We start from the raw sequence: 18,320 nt of genomic DNA, 5'->3' as shown, positions 1-18,320 counted from the left end.
CTCCCTAGAATGTGCACATGGAAGGGACTGGAATGACCCCAGCATCGCCAGATCATCCTTCTATCTGGCCTCCAAAGAGTCTTCCTGGAATGGCTTCTCTGTAGCTACAATGGTTGGTCACTCAGAGTCATTCCCTCGCCACAAGTCCCCGGCTTCAGGACCGTGCTGCTGCCCCCATGCCACACTCCTATTTCTTCCAGCAAGTGTCCTCAGGGGTCCTTTCCTGTCGATTAACCTCAGCCATGGGCCAACTCAGGCCAACAGAGAGCTTCTTCCAATGGTGAACCCTAAAAGGAATGCGGCCCAGGCTTCATTTCTCTTCTTGCAAGAACTTCTTGAGTGAAAGCATCATCCTTTCTTTGCCAAGACAGACATCCTTTCCCCAAGGCATGGAGCATCTACCTAACTCACGGCTAAGGACGCTCAGGAATTCCTCCTAGAGCCAAGATCTGTTCCGAGGTGACTTGCTGTCTCTACCATTAAAGCTAGAAGCAACTGGGAACTTCCCTACGCTGCTCCTTGCATCTCCACCCTACACCTCTTAATTTAAAAACAAGTGTCCTCCTTTCCAGACTCTCTGGCACACAGGGATCACGACTTTCTGAACAGGGATTCCTAGAAAGGCAAGGCCCTGCTCCTAAGAGAGAGGCTTTCTGATGGTGGCCTTGCAGGCTGACAGATACTCTGCTCACATGGGAGTGCAGCCCAGCAGGGAGCCCAGCCCGAGGAAGGGCAATCCCTGCCCAGGAACACGGAGGGGTCCTCAGGGTGGTGACAACATAGCCAACCGCACAGAGCCAGCAGTGAGGCGCTTCCGAAGCTGTCTTCCAAGAGCAGGGCTGAGGAAGAGCTGGTGTATGGGGCGCTTGTTCTATGAAATTCCAGGTGAGGCTAGCTTAAATGCCGCTGACTTTTGCCTGGAGGTTTGCCCTTAACCTTTGAAACAGAACATATTCTCCAGGGCTCTCATGTTCTTTACGGGAACTTAATTTTCTATTTCACCTTTTGTGCCAAACTTCAACAAAAGAGTGTGACAAGCCTGTTCAGATTATGGGAATACATACAGAGGTTTTCAGAGCCCACATTTGTGTTCACAGCCCGGTGATGACAAATGGCCCTGCTGCAATCAGCGTGGGTGGTGAGAGAAGCCAGCTGGGCACCACGGCTGGTTTGGCTCCCCTCTGCCAGGCCTCGGCACCCATGGTGCCTGGACTCTGCCTCGAGCAATCTCCCTCCTCTGTCTCCCACACTGTCCCGGCCCAGGGCTGCTCACCCAGGCCCAGGGCTGCAAATCCCCTCATGTATATCTGACTCCAAGTGTGTATGTCCAGCCTCAACTTCCCTACTCATCTCCACACTTGGGGGTCTCCGGCGGCTCACTTCCTGCAAACAGGTGTCTCGTCGCAGCCTAGCATGACTCCTAGCTCCCCCTCCACCACCCTGCGACACACCATCTTCCTCACCTCCACCCATGGCTTCATCGGCCACCACTGCTTCTCAGCACGAATGCTGACGGTCATGCTTTAGGTCTCGGTGCCTTGGACCAGTGGCCAGTACAGCAGCAAGGTCTACATCTCCATCTCCAAATCTCTGGAGTCCACCAGCTTAACTCAGCCTCTCCGACTCCAGTTGAAGCCACCACCACCTCCTGCCTGGACTACAGGGAGAGCCCTGGTCTCAGCCCCATTTCTACCTCTGCTGTCCCCACTATCTCTACAAAATACAAGTCAGGTCATACATGGGCTTAAGACCTGCCCATGACTTCTGCGATTGTCATAAAAGCCACACTCATTCCCCTGGCTCACAAGGCTCTTCCTGACCTGGCCCCTGCTTCTCTCTCTGCCCCAACCCCTGACCCCTTGTGCTGTCTCCCACTCCTCTGCTCGGCCACCCTGGCCTTCCTGTGGCCCCTCATGTGCCAACTGATATCCTTACAGTCATCCTTTCCCCAGCGATCACCTTGTGGCTTTCTCGGGCCACCTAGCCATTGTCTCTTCCACTGCCTTAGTTCATCTCCATATGGAACTTCTCACCCCAGGACACATGTGCATCTACTGTCTTTCTTCTCCCATTAGAATGGGAGGTACCTGAACAGGGCCCCACTCTGGCCTTTGGTCTTGGTCATTGCCAAATCTCCAGCCCCTCAAACATTTCCTGACACAAGAAATATTTGTAGAATTAATTAATTGAGTCATTGCAGGTTATGAATTTAACACCATACACACAGCATAAAGAAAACATAGAGCACTTTATTGCACATAACTCTTCAGAGTCCCCCCCCCCTCACTGGGGGTGGGGGTGGGACAAGTAGAAAAACCTGGATTTGCAAATTGATGGCATTCAGGCCTCTCCTTGTTTAACTAGTGTCTTTGGGATGACCCTGTCTCCTGGATGGATGCTCAGTCTTTGAGCCATCTTTCTAGGCCAGCTCCCCTCTAGAAGGCACCCAGGCCGCCCCCCAAGCAGGTGTCTGGGGTCTCTGGTGCAGAGGGAGCCAAACTCAGATGGAGCAGTTGAGGGCCTGGCAGGTCTGGGGGCCAGGCTGCGCTGCTTCCCCAACAGGCGACTGCAGGGCTGTGTCTGGGCCCTTCTAGTCTCAAGAGGGCAAGCGGGCTGCCCCCATGGCTCTAGAGGTGAGTGTCGGGACCGCAGCAATCTCTTCTCCTGACCATGGGCTCGGCCCAGGTTTCTGCTCTGAGCCCCAGTCAGGGGACTCCGGAATCTGCATCCTCATGCAGGCAGCCGGGTGCAGGCTCCTGTCCGTGGCCACCTGCCCCACCGAGGCCGCCCATGGCTGCGGGCACTTTTCCTGAGGTGTATGCACGTTCACCGGGGATGTAGACAACACCCCGGCCCCCGTGAGAGAAGGTACACACATGTCCGCCTGGCCTCTGAGCCCAGCCCTACACGGGTCTCCCTTTTTCTTTTGCCAATGATCCAGTCGGGTCCAGAAGAGACGGGCTCTCTGCTTCCTCATCCCATCTGACCAGAACTTTCTCTACATCTGACCCTCCTCCTGGCCCACGCCGTCCATGCAGCTAGACTGGGGGATGTGGTCTCCTGGAGAAGAAGAAAGAACATACCCGTTTATTATTTTCCAAATGTTATCCCCGTTACAAAAGCAAGGATGTGTTCGTACCATGTGAAGTCCAGATGACGACAGAACCTGCCGTCGGGAGGATGTCCCGGTCGCTCATCCAGAGGCACGTGGAGGGAGCCTGGAGTCCTCAGGAGCAGCACCGCAGCTTGGGCACGGCCGCACCCAGACCTGGAGCCCCATTCCCACTGCGAACTGGTTTCAGCACCGCGGGCGTCCGAGGAGCAGCGGGCACCCCTGGAGGGTTAGCTGTCACCCTTGTTTCCGACTCCCTCTCTGCCGGGGACCAGACACTGGCTCCCTTACTCTTTACAGAAAAGGCTGGAAGAGGGGAGTTACCATCTCCGTTTTTGCTATTGACGACACCGAGGCTTGGCCAGGTCAAGGGCTCGGAGGACGGGGCTGCGGTCGGTCTCCAGCCCAGCGGGCCGCCTGGCGTCTGCGTCTGCGTCTGCGTCTGAGCCCTCGGCCCGGCAGGGAGCACTGGGTCCGCCCTGCTGTCTGGAGCTGCTGGTCCGCCCTGCTGTCTGGAGACTCCCTCTGCAGAGCACCCCGGCTCCGGCCTGATTGTCCTCACCTGCCGGGTTTCGTCCTTCACGCTTGATTGCTCACTGGCTCCTTTCTCTTCCAAGTGGCCACTTGAAGGAGCGGAAATCAGGGCGTCCGCCAGGCAGCCCTGGGAGGCTCCCCTCTCCATCCGTCTGCTGGGGGGGGGAGCTGTCTGGGCCACATAATTAAAAAGCCAGCTCTTTGTTCTACCAAATCCGAGGTTTCGGCCAATGTCCCGTGTACCCTCCAGGGGAGAGCCGGCTCCAGGGGCTCACCAGGCACCACCGGCTGACCTCCGGTTCTCTGAGGTCGGGGAACTGGGAGGGTGGTTGACTGGGGCGACCTGCCCCAACCTGAAAGGAGGTCAAACAGATGCATGGGCCCGTGGGGGGGCGGATAGCGCCCCAGCCAGTGGCCGTGCAGGTGGGGGCAGAGAAATGATGCCGGGGGAACAAGGCCAAGAGGGCCTGAAGATCAGCCCCAAGTCCTCCTTTGCCACAGGCTTGCAGAGGGAGCCCATAAAATGAGAGGTCGGTTGTAACTGGGTGGCCAACTCACAGGTGACAGGGCAGCACAGGCTAAGTGTGAAGAAGCAAGCCAGGCCTTGCAAATCAACCTAGAGACAACAGGATTTTGCTGAGAAGCTTTTGGGGTCTTCCTGTTAGGAGACAGAGGCCAGTAGTGGGACCCATATAAAACCGGGGCCCATGCACTCCATCAAAGAGATTTCAAACCAAAAGGTGAAATGAAAAGTTGAAGCTCATCAAGCAGAACATGCTGCAGGCCAAGTTCAACCAGGAGGCTGCCAGATGGTGACTTTTCTACGTTATTCTACCTCTGGGTCCAGTGAATGGTGACCTGGCACTAACTATCCGACTATGTATTAGAAAGAACCAGGACTTTGGAGGCAGATGGAGCTGGATTCAAATTTTGTTCTACCTTTTTACTCAGTGATAGCTGCAAGCACTGTCTCTCTGAGCTTCAGTTTTCTCATCTGTAATATGGGGTTGATAACGGATGGGCCTTCCTCACATCATTTTGTGAGGATTAGATGAGATGCCATATCTAAAGTGCCTGACATGTAGTAAGCCCTCCTACATGGCAGCTAGGATTGTAAGTAACTGGGGCAAGTGTCTGAGTGGACTCTCCACAGGCCCCCAACCTAAGGGTTCATCATCATACTCTTCAATTCAGAAATTTTTATTATTTTCCATAAAACTATTATATCAAAAGGAAACTAAATGTGATTTAATGTGAGAGCTATAATTTCTTTTTCAAATAAATGAATTCCCAAAGCAAAGGGGGAAAAGCTCTTGTCAGATGAAGCTGATGCTGGCTTGATGAAAATTTATGATAAATGATCAGCAAATAGGAACACCAAGGTGGAGCTGCTCCCAAGAAAGCCCTCAGACTTCTCTACTCCATGCTTGGCACATGTTAGCCAAAAGAGCCCAAAACCAGATAAAGGGAAGAGACATTAACCTTTACTGAGTTCTAACACTATCACAGCCAGCTGTATGACCTTGGAGAAGTCCTGTAACCTCTGGGCCTCAGTTACTTGACCAGCAAAATGGCAATCACAGTGTAGCAGCGCTAAGAGAAGAAAAGGTAATATATGTAAAGTGCTCAGTACCTAGTAGACACTCAATACATGATGGATCTTGGGGTTTCTCTCAAACTCTATTCAAGAGACTTTCTGCTTGTTGCTCCCATCAGTGGAGTGGAGTGGCCAACGTTTTATGAATAAGACTTCAGTCAACTCCTAAAGGGATCAACTCTCATGAAAATGGGGTCTGGTACCATTCCACTGAGTTCCAACCACTCATATTACTGTTAAAACACTCAGTCTGCCCGATATACATATTTGCAAATTAATTCTACTCAAGAAGTATATGAAATGATCTGCATTGTCCAGTTACCACCAGAGGCCTTCAACCCCAGCTCAGGAAAGAGTCTTGGTAGATAAACCTGTCTTCTCCAATCCGATCCAATCCTCATTTGGCCTGCTGTAGTCTGGAAATGGGGCAGTTGCTGCAAGCACTTGACCTCAGGATGAGACCTCAGAAGAGATTGGCTGAGAACATCCTGATGAGAGGCAGAATGACCCGCTTGCAAAGACAGGATGCACAGTGGAGACCGGACATCCTTGAATAATGATCACGTTTGGCTCTCGTGGCCTTGCAGGTCTTGCTTCTGAGGAACTAGCTGAAGAAAAAAACAGGTGAGTCTGCAGATGGGAGCCGTCCCCTCGAGCAGTCTTCCTAAGGTGGTACGGGTCTTCCTGGTGGTCCACAGATTCTGGCAAGCCTCCCAAGTGCCATCACAGACCTCCACTCACATGAACTTTCCATCACCCCCGGGAGATGGGTAGATAGCTCCATTCACAGAAGGAAAAATAGAGGTCCTTAAAGGCTTAATAACTTGTCCAAGGTCACCCAACTAGTAAGAGGCAGGTCCCTTGCCAACAATCATGGAGTCTGTGCATTTGCAGATTTTGGCTCCGTCTACCCTTGGGCATCTTTGAATGTTCTGCTCACACTACAAAGCCAGTAGGATTCCACAGGGATAGGGAACACTGAGTCTATGCCTTAGCTCTTCTCCAAGCCAATGATCAGTATTAGCCAAGTCTCGATCAGGTAAAAATTTCTTGGAATCTCTGTGCCCTCTGCTTGGCTGTCAGGCTGCCACATGGGGCTGGGCTGTGGTAGGAACCAACAATGGCAGTGGTTGGGAGCACGGCCGTTGAGGTTAGACAGCCAGTGGTCAAGTTCCAGCTCTGCCTCTTACTAGCCATGTGACGTTGGACAAGTAGCTTTCCTTCCCTAGGCTTTAACATGAGAAAAAGAATAGGAAGTCATAACTTTCATTGAGTGCTTACCATGTGGCAGGCATTGCTGTCTTTCCTTGCATTCTTTTATCATCTCAACAACCCTACGAAGTAGAATGTGTCATTGTCCCCATTTTACAGATGAGGAAATATTAGTAACAAAATTTCAAAAGCCTGGAGGTGGCAGGAAGCTATATCTATGCAAGGGTTAGACGCGCTTTCTCTCCGTGGCCTTCAGACAGGCTAGGTTCAGCAGACTTTTTCTATAAAGGCCCAGATGGTAAATATTTTAGGCTTTCAGAGCCATGTGTCTCTGTCCCAGCTCTTTAACTTTGCCCTTATAGCAAAAGCATCACAGACCATATGTACATGGTGGGTGTGGCTGTGATCTGATAAAGCCTTACAAAAACAGGCAGTGGGCTGACCCCTGATCTAGATGATTGGCTTCTCCTCTTAATCCTTAGGGTCAATCTTGCTCAACTTCCATCTGTCCCCTGTCTTCCTAACTCTTTTCTTCTAAGAGGCTGAGTCTGACTTGCTGGGGGTTGGGGGAGGGCAGTTGACATTAAGGCTAGAAGAAGATGAGGACACTGGGGGATGGGCCTGAGGGCAGTGTAGGCCAGAGAAGCTGCTTACTAGTCTCTATAAACCAGTGAAGAGCGGGGTCCCAGCAGGGACAGTATTTGGGTCAGGTTGGCAGGAAAGCAGGTCACGGTTCTCGGGGGCAAGGAGGAAGACCTGCCCGGGGGGGAGGGGCGGGCAAGACCCCAGATAGATTGTGACTGGGGTGAAAGAAACATTCCAGAGAGTAGGAAGCTTTAGACAGGAGCCCAGTCAAGAGGACTGAGTTGAGGGCTCCTCTCCAGAAGGAGAATGCAAATACAAAGAGAAACTGAGACAGCTGTCCATTGAAAGAACAGGGGTTGGAGAAGAGCCTGTGGAGGACTCTGGACCTTGCCTCCTGGTAGGACGGGGCTGCCTGCAGCAGGGTGGACTTGGACCCAAGCCCAGCAAAGAGCCTGGCTGCCATTGAGCCACCACGGGCGTGTCAGCCAGACCCTCGTTTCTGTTACCACCCCCTCCAGGAATCGCTCCACAGAAAGAAAATGTCACAGTTCAGCCCTTGCTAAGTCTACTGGGGAGCTCAAGAAAGACCTGCTTTCTTAATCAAATCCATCCCACTCAATAGACTCTAATGAAATGAGTGCTGCGTGCCAGGCCCTGGGGATCCGGAGACAGGACACAACCTCAGAGCTGTCACAGTGTACACGTGGGATTGGTATGAGACAGAAAGTTCTTGGAGGCCTAAGCAAGCACAACTGGGAGCACTCTAACTTGTGGAGGCCTTTCAGAAGCACTCCTTCATAAAATAGGCAAAACGATCACTTCTCTCTTCTTAATCTAGGGACCAACACGTTCCCCGCAGGCAGGGATGAAGCTGTGCCATCCTGTTTTTCTAGAACTCATGTGAAACAGTTAAACACAGGAGGACTTGCTTCTCCCTGAGAAGCATGAAGGTATCAGAATTCCCAGCAGAAAAGAGAGACCTCTTAATAATAACCAACATAAATAAATAAATAAATAAATAGCCTTGTGCCCTCGAGTTCCTTCCTGGAGAACAACTTCAGATAAATTGTGTACTTCTCTTACCAAGTGACCTGAAAGAAAGGCCTTTCTTCTCGATAACTAGACTTTAGTTTTAAGGGAAGTTAGAAGTTTTCAAAGTTTACAAGAAAGGTATAAACTGATTTTAAAAAACCCCAGGCTCACAGAGATAATAAAAAATGCATTTAATAGCATGTCAATATACAGCTTAAATGTATAGTAAGTCTTCTTGTAGTCAGTGCATTACAGGGATAGAGAAGAGAAATATCATTTGTGAATGCACAGTCAAATGCTAAGTAGAAGTGCTGATAAATCTTGGTGCTCTTACACTATTAAAATTCCATTTTATGAAACATAACTCCGGGTGCAGTGCTCTGTGCCAGCGTGGGGAATCGTCTGGTCCAGTATGCAATCTACAGTTTTAAATTGAATTGTATACAAGTGTTAACAAAAGAATAAAATTTATTATTCACAAAACTAAAGTGGTTATCATAAAGCTTACAAGAAAAGTACAGCCTAGAACTAATGAGTTGAAAAATTAGTTTTAAAAATAATAAAACTTACTGGACAGTTTTGGAAAATGATATTATAAAACAAAGAAAACAATTGGCACAGTTTAACCACCTAATTTCTAAGTGCACTTTGTAATGGTCCTTGCAAGCTGCCACTTTTTCCCAGGATAATGACAAAAAGCTTCAGTCAAGTGTCACTGGCTTATGGTGACGGGTTTTTTTTTATTGCATTGCCAAGAGTGGATTTTAAGAAAAAACACTACAAAGGTTTCAAAAACCCTATTTATTCTCTATCATCAAAAATAGCAACAGGGGGACTTATACAACTTTTCTGTGAGTACCCACCAGTCTATTTTTTTTTTCTTAAAAAAAATAGAAGTTAGTTAAAGAAAAATGATTTGGTTTTTAAAAAATAATGTAAGGAAACACTTAATCAGATAGCCCAAGGAGTCATCAGAAATATGTGTAGCAAGAAAGCTTCATTTTGGCCCTCTCCGGCCTTTGCACGTCTTTTTACTAAACTAGAAAGAGAATGTACAGTACCAATATGTTCCCCAACCTGCTTGGATCAAATTGTTTTTGTTTTGAAACCCATTATTGCTAAACCAGAGTGTTGACACTGAGAGCCGAGGAGTCCACTCATAGAGGATAAAATTGGGAGGCCGCATCTGAGGACTGGATCTCCACCTGGGCCATTTTGAACTGAGTGCACTGCAGCCACTTGCGGAGGGCTGCCAGGCCGGCGCTGCTCGGGGCCGAGCCTGGGGGCGTCCTTAGGCTGTGATGGTTCACGTTGTTCTGAATGGCCTGGAGGCGAAGCTGGAGTCCCGCAGATAAGTGCTGTTAAGGAAGGGTGAGATAGCTAAGTTTAGTTTCTTGCCTTCAAATGTTCCCGGTCCACCCAGGGAGTGCCAGCCTGGGCTTCTTCCGCAGGCAGAACTCAGCTGTGTGTGGGGCCGGTGACACAGGCAAGGAACCGTGACTCTAAAGGCCCAGATCTGTCTGAGTAATGCCACTCCCATCTTGACTCGTTCAGTGCAGCGGGAATCTGGAGCTGGCACGCCGTGTGTGGGCTGACATATACTCCTGTCCTCCTGGAGCCGGTCACCACACAGGCCTGTGCTCCGCTGCCAGCGCCCCGGGTTCAGACCCTAGCTCCTCTGGGGACAATTCTGGGAATGAGGTTTTTCAGTCTGTGTTTGGATTTTCTTATGGGCAAACTGGGGAAAGTCATACTTCATGGGGTTTTTGTTTTATTACGGATATGTGAGCTAATGGAGGGTTTAAGACAGAAGTGGGCACATGAGAGTCACTCATTACATTTTAATCATGATCACAGTCTCTCTGTTCTCATGTTTATGCACATGAAGAAGCTGGGTGGTGAGCCCTGTTGGCCACAGATTTCCCTAAAGCTGGGGCAGGGGAGGGGTGGGATGGAGGAGGGACAATCTGGAAGAAGGAATGGTTTTCACAGTAAAAGAATGACATGTGGAACGAGGGAGCAGGTCCCTTCCCTTCTGGCTCGGTTGGGTCATTCGTTCAATGTTAGCCTTTCTTAATAGAATTCTTCCTGTCACAAAAAGTCCATTTTGGTCTTTCTTTAGAGTTTATTTATTACATTTATTTTAAGTAATCTCTACACCCAACGTGGGGCTTGAACTCACAACCCTGAGATCGAGTTGCAAAATCTATCCGACTGAGCCAGCCAGGTGCCCCACAAAAAGCCTATTTTAGTGGCCAGGCCTGTATTCTGAGCCTTGCTCAGACTCAGATGCCCCTCCACCCACACCCTCATCGACAGTGAATAATACGACCATGGCTTCTGCTGTCACCTGGGCCTGCAGCCTCTTCCTGGGCCCACAGAGACTCCTGCTTGATCAGCCCCCTGAGGCCAGGAGCAGGGTGACTTCACCTTTCTCCAATAGTTAGTGGAGCACCACTGAACCCTGTGAATGTTATGACCTTCTCTGGAGGTAATTCAGCTTCCAGTCCACCCAGGGACAACTTACCTTGATATTTGACTGAATCATTGGCAACCACATAGGTATCAGCTGTGTGGAGAAACACAGAAGCCTTGTTATTAGCGTTCTCCATCCCCACCCCCATAAGCGTCGCTTACTGCTCAGGAAAGCAGGGCACACAGAACCCCTTTAACATCACAAAAGGATGGGACCCTGCTGCGGAGTGATCCATTATCGGAAAAACATCTTTCTGAGGCCAAATCCCGCTGAGAAGGTGGCATTGGGAGGTTAATAAGTGCCCCCATGAGTGCTTGAAACACACACTTTACAGTAAATGACTGATTGTCTCTTGAAAGCTACCACACACGGGAAATTAAATGTGTATTTATTTAATTAAATCCTCACTTTCTTGAAACAGAATTTCCTCCACAGGATCTCTAAAATTGAGTCTCTGAGTAGGATGGTGACTCTATTGTTAAGAAAATATCACAGGGAAGTGGCTGAGATGCTTCAGGGACAGAAAAAAGCAAGCCCTGAAGGAGCCTGGCTGTGATCTGGAAGGTGGGACACAGCAAGAGAGACGGGCCAGAGGTCTGAACAGTACTGTCACACACAGGCGAGTGGAGGGGCCCTGCTCGGGCCAGAGAGCAAGGCGCTCAAACTGTGGGCATGTGGGGAGCCTTGCCCTTCTGCTGCCTCTCTGCTGTGCCCTTCCTTGGAGGTCACAAGGTGTCCGTCCATCAGCAGCTCTCCTCTCCCTGCTCTGGTCTCTCAGCCATGGTTCTACCTTCTAGAACATAACATCTCATAAATCCAGAAGTTGGGGACAAAATAGTGTTTTCCAGAGTCTGTTCCACAGCACTCCAGTTTGGTGGGTTTAAATGGGGGTGGGACGCTGGTCCAACAAGTTGGGAAATGCTAGGTTCCTTATTACAGCACTGCTCAGATCTTTAATACACTAACATGCATCATACCTCTTCACTGTATTCCTTCCAACCCTCTGCTCCTGTTCAATAGAGGAGTACAGCTGTCATGGCTCAATTGTGCCCCCTCAAAATAGACACCGTAGTCCCTACCCACGCTGCTTTAGAAGGTGACCTTATTTGGAAGAGGGATCAATACAGATGTAATTAGTTAAAATGAGGTCATTTTACGGTAGGGTGGGGTGGGCTCCTAATCCAATATGGCTGATGCTCTTATAAAAAGGGGAAAATTAGGACACAGATATGCCCACAGGGAAAGCACAAGGTAAAGATGCAGGTAGGGGTCTACAAGCCAAAGAACGTCAAATATTGCCAACCAACCCCCAGAAGTTAGGGGGGAAGGATGGAACAGATTCTCCCTCACAGCCCTCAGAAGGAACAACTCTGCTGACCCCTTAGCCACAGTCACGGACTTCTGGTTTCCAGAACTGTGGGATAAGAAGTTTCCGTTTCAGCTGCCTAGTTTGTGGTACTAACTAGTAGGGCATGACTGTCAGGGCAGCCCTAGCAAATGAATACAAGGGCACACTTCAGGAAGCAAAGTGGCAGTGTGCCAAGGGGTGAGGAGGTGGTAGGGGTTCAGGTGATACTGAAGTATGGGCTCTCAGGAGAGGGTCATGAAAAACAAGTTTAGAAAAGCAGAGGTGAGGCCCCTCGCCATCCACCCATGATGATCTGGGTTGCCACATTAGGGGATTTGGATTTATTTCCAAATCCAATAGAAGTTCTGAAGAGGGGAGCCCTGTTCACTGTGAGCCGAAATGTGCTTCAAACAAATCATAGTGGCAGCAATCTGCAAGGTAGGGTGAGGAAGGATGTGGAGAATGGAGGCTGAGGCTTGAGTAGAGGCTGCCTCGATGGTCCAGGTAAGATCAGGGGTGGCTTTGGAGAGGGAAAAGGGTGGTTGGTGCCTGCAGACACAATCTGGGAGGGTCTGAGGACCCTCTTTGGAGTGAGGAAAAGGTCAAAGCAGAAGCTGAGGCTTCTAGCTTAGGCAAACGGGAGGAGCTGTGCCATGAAGGAAATGAAAGAACTAGCAGGAGGGCTGCTGGGATGAGGGGACAGTGTACCAATGACCTCTCTGTTCACTAGTCATGGCCACGGGCTGCAGGTTCATTTAACTCATCAACACATTCACACAAGCACACACACATAGACACACACAAAACTTAGTGAATTGAGAAATTACATTTCTCTCTATGTTTTTGTTCCCAAGGTCCAATCTGGCTGCTGTTTTGCTTTGAACATTCTGCTGAGACATACAATTTGCTAATTTGATTTCCACTGATGTTGGTTCCTCAACACAGTGCTCATCCTGGAGTCATGTAGCCATGTAATACTGTCTCTAGCATGAATGTTGTGTTTGGAACAGCATATGGTGTGTACCAGATGATATAACTGGACTAAAAGTCAAAATATCAGAAAATGTAAAAAATTAAAAAAAAAATCAGGAAATGACATTTTCTCTCTGCCTCCTCCAACCACCAACCCTTATTAACAAACTGTGGGATTACAAAGATCAGTGACAGTTAAGGCTATGTTCTCTGGCCATTAGCAAGACCGGCTCATGTAAACATTCTGATTGAGAAAAAGTAAGCTAGTCTAACCACTTCTTCTCCAGTCTGTACAGAAAAAAACAAAACAAAACAAAAAAAAACCCTCTAAGGGCCCTAATGCCTACAAACTTCTTTTGTTGACTTCTAATCTATTTAATATGGAGCAGACCTGTATGCCTCTTGGTATTTAGGAAAGACCCAAACTAACCTCCTGTTAAGATCCTGAGGGACCAAGCAGAGTAGGAGGCAGGAAGCACTAAGTACTCTGACCCTGGGAGGATACCTTTCCCAGTGCTATTCTTGGGGCTAAAGGCCTGTATGAGGCAATCAAGAGGAATAGTGAGGTTGGTTTTAGAAGGGTTTTTGCTATTAGCCCATTTATGAAACATGTGACATGTCATTCTAAAATATAACTGCAAAGGACCTTCAGATTTGTGATTTATGAATCTCATAACTTCAAGTCTTCAAGTTAAATCTCATTATTATTGATAGCATTATATAAGCCAGCAGTCATCCTATTTCAGGAATGCTAATTTGACTTATTGAATAACATTTATTTCAGTTCTCTTTTGCTAGTGGCTCCTACAAAGCTGTCAGTAAGAATTAGATGTAATTTATTCTGGGTTCTGTAATGTTATAATAAAGTTGGTTGGGGTTTTTTTCCTCTCTAGAAATGATATCCAGAAAACTGATGTATATTAAAAAAAATGGGTTGTTTTTCACCAAAGTAAAATTGATACCTTTCCTCTTATCTTGGTTTATGCTACAGGAAAAAATTAAAGACTTTCTGCCCAGTTAGACTGCATTCATTTCACTCCATGCTTGTTCCAGCTCTCAAAACTAAAATTAGGTGTGAAATTCTCTCTTTCAGGAAAGATAGAATAACAAAGACCAGATTTACCCTCCTGCCTGGAACAACTAAAATTCCATATGGAGTATATGAAATAATGATTTTCAGACCGTGGGCATCAGCAGTGCAGCACAGTGATCCCTGAGGGAGAGGAAACAAGGCAAGCCCTACAGTTATCCTAGCTCACTGCCTAGAAAGCTTCCAGGACCTGGGCAGAGACTGTTTCCCTGTGTTGAGGAAAAGGAGCTGGGAGTCTAGAGAGACCGAGGTGTGTAGTTTGTCAGGCAGAGAGTACTGGAGGTGAGAGGGCTGCACAGAAAGATCCATAACGGGTCCCCCTTGAATCTTCAGCTAACTACTGACCAGTGCACGCATGTGAGGAAACCACCCAAGGCTGAAGACAAAACAACCCAAAAAGATGAGTGGTGATCACACAGTGCCAGCAATAATTTGTGTCTCCACAAACTAGTTAGAGTGGACAATTCTTTTTTTCCTTTTTTAATTTAAGTTCTTTAACAGAATATCAAGCAGAATACTCAGAAGGCTATTACCTTAGTAGTAAAGAAATATTAGCTCTAGACAAAATGCAGCTCTGATCACCTGACAAGGCTTAAAAGCAAGTCTCAAAAGGAAAAAAATCCTTCTAAATAATTTAACTGTATCATAGAATACAGCCCAAAAATATTTATAGGGATACAAAAATATCCAGTACCCAAGAAAGTCAACTTCAAAATCTCAAGAATGTAATAAAAAATTACCAGGCATGCAAAAAAGCAGGAAAAGATGACCTATAATGAGAATAAAAATCAATCAATTGGAGGGACACCTGGGTGGCTCAGTTGGTTAAGTGTCTGCATTTGGCTTGGGTCATGATCTCAGGGTCCTGGGATCAAGCCCCACATCACACTCTCTATTTAGCAGGGAGCCTGCTTTTCTTTCTCCCTCTGCCTCTGCCCCTCCTCCCTCACTTGTGTTCTCTCTTTCTCCCTCTGCTCTCTCAAATAAATAAATAAATAAATCTTAAAAAAAAAAAAGAAAGAAAAAGAAACTAGAAAAGGAAGAGGAGATTACAGCCAAAATGTAATCGTCAAAAACTCAATCCAACAGAAGGCAAAAGGAAAAAAAAAAAAGAATAAAAGATATAAAACAGATGGGAAATATAGAAAACAAATTGCAAAGTGATAGATTTAGGCCCAACAATGGCACAAAACACATTAAATGAAGACGGTTTAAAGACTCCCAATTAAAAGGAAGGGACTGTCAGACTGGATTTAAAAGAAATGCAACATCTAGCTATCTGCTGCCTTTAAGAAATAGACTATAAACATAAAGACACAAAGAGGTTAAAAGGTAAAATGATGTTAAAAAATAGACCATCCTAACAGTAGTCAAAAGAAAACTAGACTGCCTTTATTAATGTCAAAGTACTGTTCACTTTGATTCCTCAGATGATTCCTGAGAATGAAGACAGCCACTTCAGAATCCCTTTTATTAAGAAGACATACTAATCTTAAACATTTATGCACCAAATAACAGAGATTCATAATACATGAAGCAAACACTGGTAAACCTGAAAAAAATGAATAAACAAATCCACAGTCAGTTATGGAGATATTTCAATACCCCTTTCTCAATAATTGATACAATAAGTAGACAGAAGGAAGGACACAGAAGACTTGAACAACACTACTAATAAGCTAGAACCTGGCAGCATAGGAAACTACCCCCCCAAAAAGCAGAAGGGATATTCTTTTCCAGTGCACACAGAGCACTTACCAAGATAGACTATGTTCTGGGCCATAAAACAAATCTCAATTTAAAATAACCAAAATTATATACAGTATGTTCTCTGACCACAAATGGAACTAAAAATCCATAATAGAAAATCCCCAAATATTTGGAAAATAAATAACATATTTCTAAATAACTGAAAATGAGTTAAAATAGAAAGCAAAAGGGAAGTTAGAAAGTATTTTTTTTTAAATTTTTATTTATTTATGATAGTCACACACAGATAGAGAGAGAGAGGCAGAGACACAGGCAGAGGGAGAAGCAGGCTCCATGCACCGGGAGCCCGACGTGGGATTCGATCCCGGGTCTCCAGGATCGCGCCCTGGGCCAAAGGCAGGCGCCAAACCGCTGCGCCACCCAGGGATCCCAAGTATTTTGAACTGAATATAAATGAGAACACAATATATCGAATTGTGGGATACTGCTAAACCAGGGCTTAGAGGTAAATTTATGATAGACAAAAAAATATACTATTTATAATAGACAAGAGTGAATTAAATCTAAAGTAATCAAAAGAAAGAATAAACAGAAATCAATGAAATAAAATGCAGAGAGAAAATCAATGAAAACAACCCAAAAGCTGGTTATTGTTGTTTTTTAATCAAAAACTGACTAAAATTGATACGCCTCTATACAGACTGACCAGGGGGAAAAAAGAAAAGTCACAAATCACCAATGTCAGGAATTACAGAGGTGGCATACTACTGATCCTACAGATATTAAAAGTATATTCTGCCAATAAAATTGACTACCTTGATGAAATGGATAAATTCTTTGAAAGACATACAGTATCCTAAAGATTACTCAAGAATAAACAGATAACTTAAATAGCCCTATAGCTATTGAAGCAATTGAATCTGTAATTTAAAACTCTTCTGCAAAGAAAATTTCAAGCCCAGGCAGTTCTACTGGTGAGTTCTATCAAATATTTAAGGGGGGGAAAAAAACCCACCATATCTACACAAACTTTTTCAAGAAGCAGAAAAGGAAGGAATACTTCCCAAATCATTCTGAGGCCATCATTACCCTGATACCAAAACCAAAAATAGTTATCACAAGCCAAGAGATTTACAGCCCAACATTCCTCGTGAACATCAATGCAAAAAATTATTTTAAAACGTTAGCAAATAGAATTCCACAAGATATAAAAAGGATAAATAATACACAGCACAACCAAGTATGGTCTGTCTCAGGAACACAAGATTAGTTTAACATGCAAAAATCAATCCATAAAGTTTACCTTGTTAACAGTCAAAAAGAATAGTCAAATAACCATCTTAATAAATGTAGGAAAAGTATCTGAAAAGTTCTACGGTTTATTCCTGACAAAAATTTGTAGCAGACCAGGAATAGAAGGGAACCTTGATCAGTTTGACAAAGAGTACCTATGGCAGCTAACATTTAATGAGCAAAGATGGATGCTTTCTTCCTAAGATTAGGAACAAGGCAAGGTTTCCCACTCTCATGACTTCTATTCAACTTGGACTACAGGATCTAGCCAGAGCAATACAATAAGAAAAAGAAATAAAAGGCATAAAGACTGGAAAAGAAGAAATTAAACTGCCTTTATTTACACATGACACAACTGTCTATACAGAAAAGCTGATGAAATCTACAAAAAAAAAACTAACACTAATAAATGAGTTTAACAGTTTGCAGGGTAAAAGGTCAATATAAAATCAGTTGTATTTCTAAATACTACCAACAAACAATAAAAAATTTAAGTATAAAAAGTCCATACCACTTATAATACCATAAAACTATGATATACGTAGGGATAAATTTGACAAAACTATGCTAGTCCTACATATGGAATCTACATGATATTGCTGGAAGAAGTTAATCAAAGCTTTTAAAAAATATATAGAGATATAGTGTGTTCATGGATTGGAAGACTCAATATTGTTAAGAATCTCAATTTTCCTTGGGTTAGGCAAAGATTTTTAAAAATACAACATTAAAGCATGATCCTTTAAAGAAAAATTTGATAAATGGTACTTCATCAAAATTAAGACCTTCTGCTCTTCACAAGACACTGTTAAGATAATGAAAAGACAACTGCAGAGAAAATCTTTGCAAATCTCATATCTGATAAAGGACTTCTGCCTTAAAATTCAATTAAAAGAGAAAAAGATCCATCCCAATAAAAAAAAAAGGGCAAATAATTTTAACAGATACTTTACCAAGCAGATACATGGATGGCAAATGAGCATATGAAAAGATGTTTAATGTCATCTGTCAACAAGGAAATGAAACTTTAAAGCATGATGAGATACCAGTACACAATTTGTAGGATGCCTAAAATTAAAGATCTTTAACTAATGATCAGTAAGACGGAGAGGTGGAAGGATAGAAGAAAAGGAAGAAGAGGGGAAGAAAAAAAAAAGAATGAGAAATTAAGTTCTTTACTCTAAATTTATCACACTAGTATGTCTCTGATGTCCTTGGACAGATGACAAATACTTAAACTTTCATACACTAAACAGTGATTTAGAGTAGTAATATTGGAAATGAAATTAATTTACCTTAGAAAAAAGTTCTAGCTACAAAATCAAACAATGAAAGATTATTTTCCTTGGTTTTCTGGAT

The 18,320-nt window shown here is 45.4% G+C and overlaps 1 protein-coding gene across 12 annotated transcripts in view; it reads right to left on the bottom strand.

Moving 5' to 3' along the window:
• Positions 1-8,248: 8,248 nt before the first annotated feature.
• Positions 8,249-18,320, bottom strand: part of UNC79 (unc-79 homolog, NALCN channel complex subunit) — a 239,232-nt gene continuing 229,160 nt past the window's right edge. For all 12 annotated transcript variants that reach the window (XM_072839735.1, XM_072839727.1, XM_072839734.1 and 9 more), the window contains 2 exons: positions 10,600-10,641; positions 8,249-9,430 (listed from right to left, as the gene is read on the bottom strand). In XM_072839735.1, coding sequence (XP_072695836.1) covers positions 9,230-9,430; positions 10,600-10,641 — 243 coding nt within the window. In that variant the 3' untranslated portion in view covers positions 8,249-9,229. The remainder of the gene's footprint in view (positions 9,431-10,599; positions 10,642-18,320) is intronic.

This window comes from Canis lupus, chromosome 9 (genome assembly GCF_048164855.1).
Source record: "Canis lupus baileyi chromosome 9, mCanLup2.hap1, whole genome shotgun sequence".
Classification (NCBI taxonomy): Eukaryota; Metazoa; Chordata; class Mammalia; order Carnivora; family Canidae; genus Canis; species Canis lupus.
The sequence above is the reverse complement of the archived record's forward strand: the minus strand, read 5'-3'. Positions and strand labels throughout refer to the sequence as shown.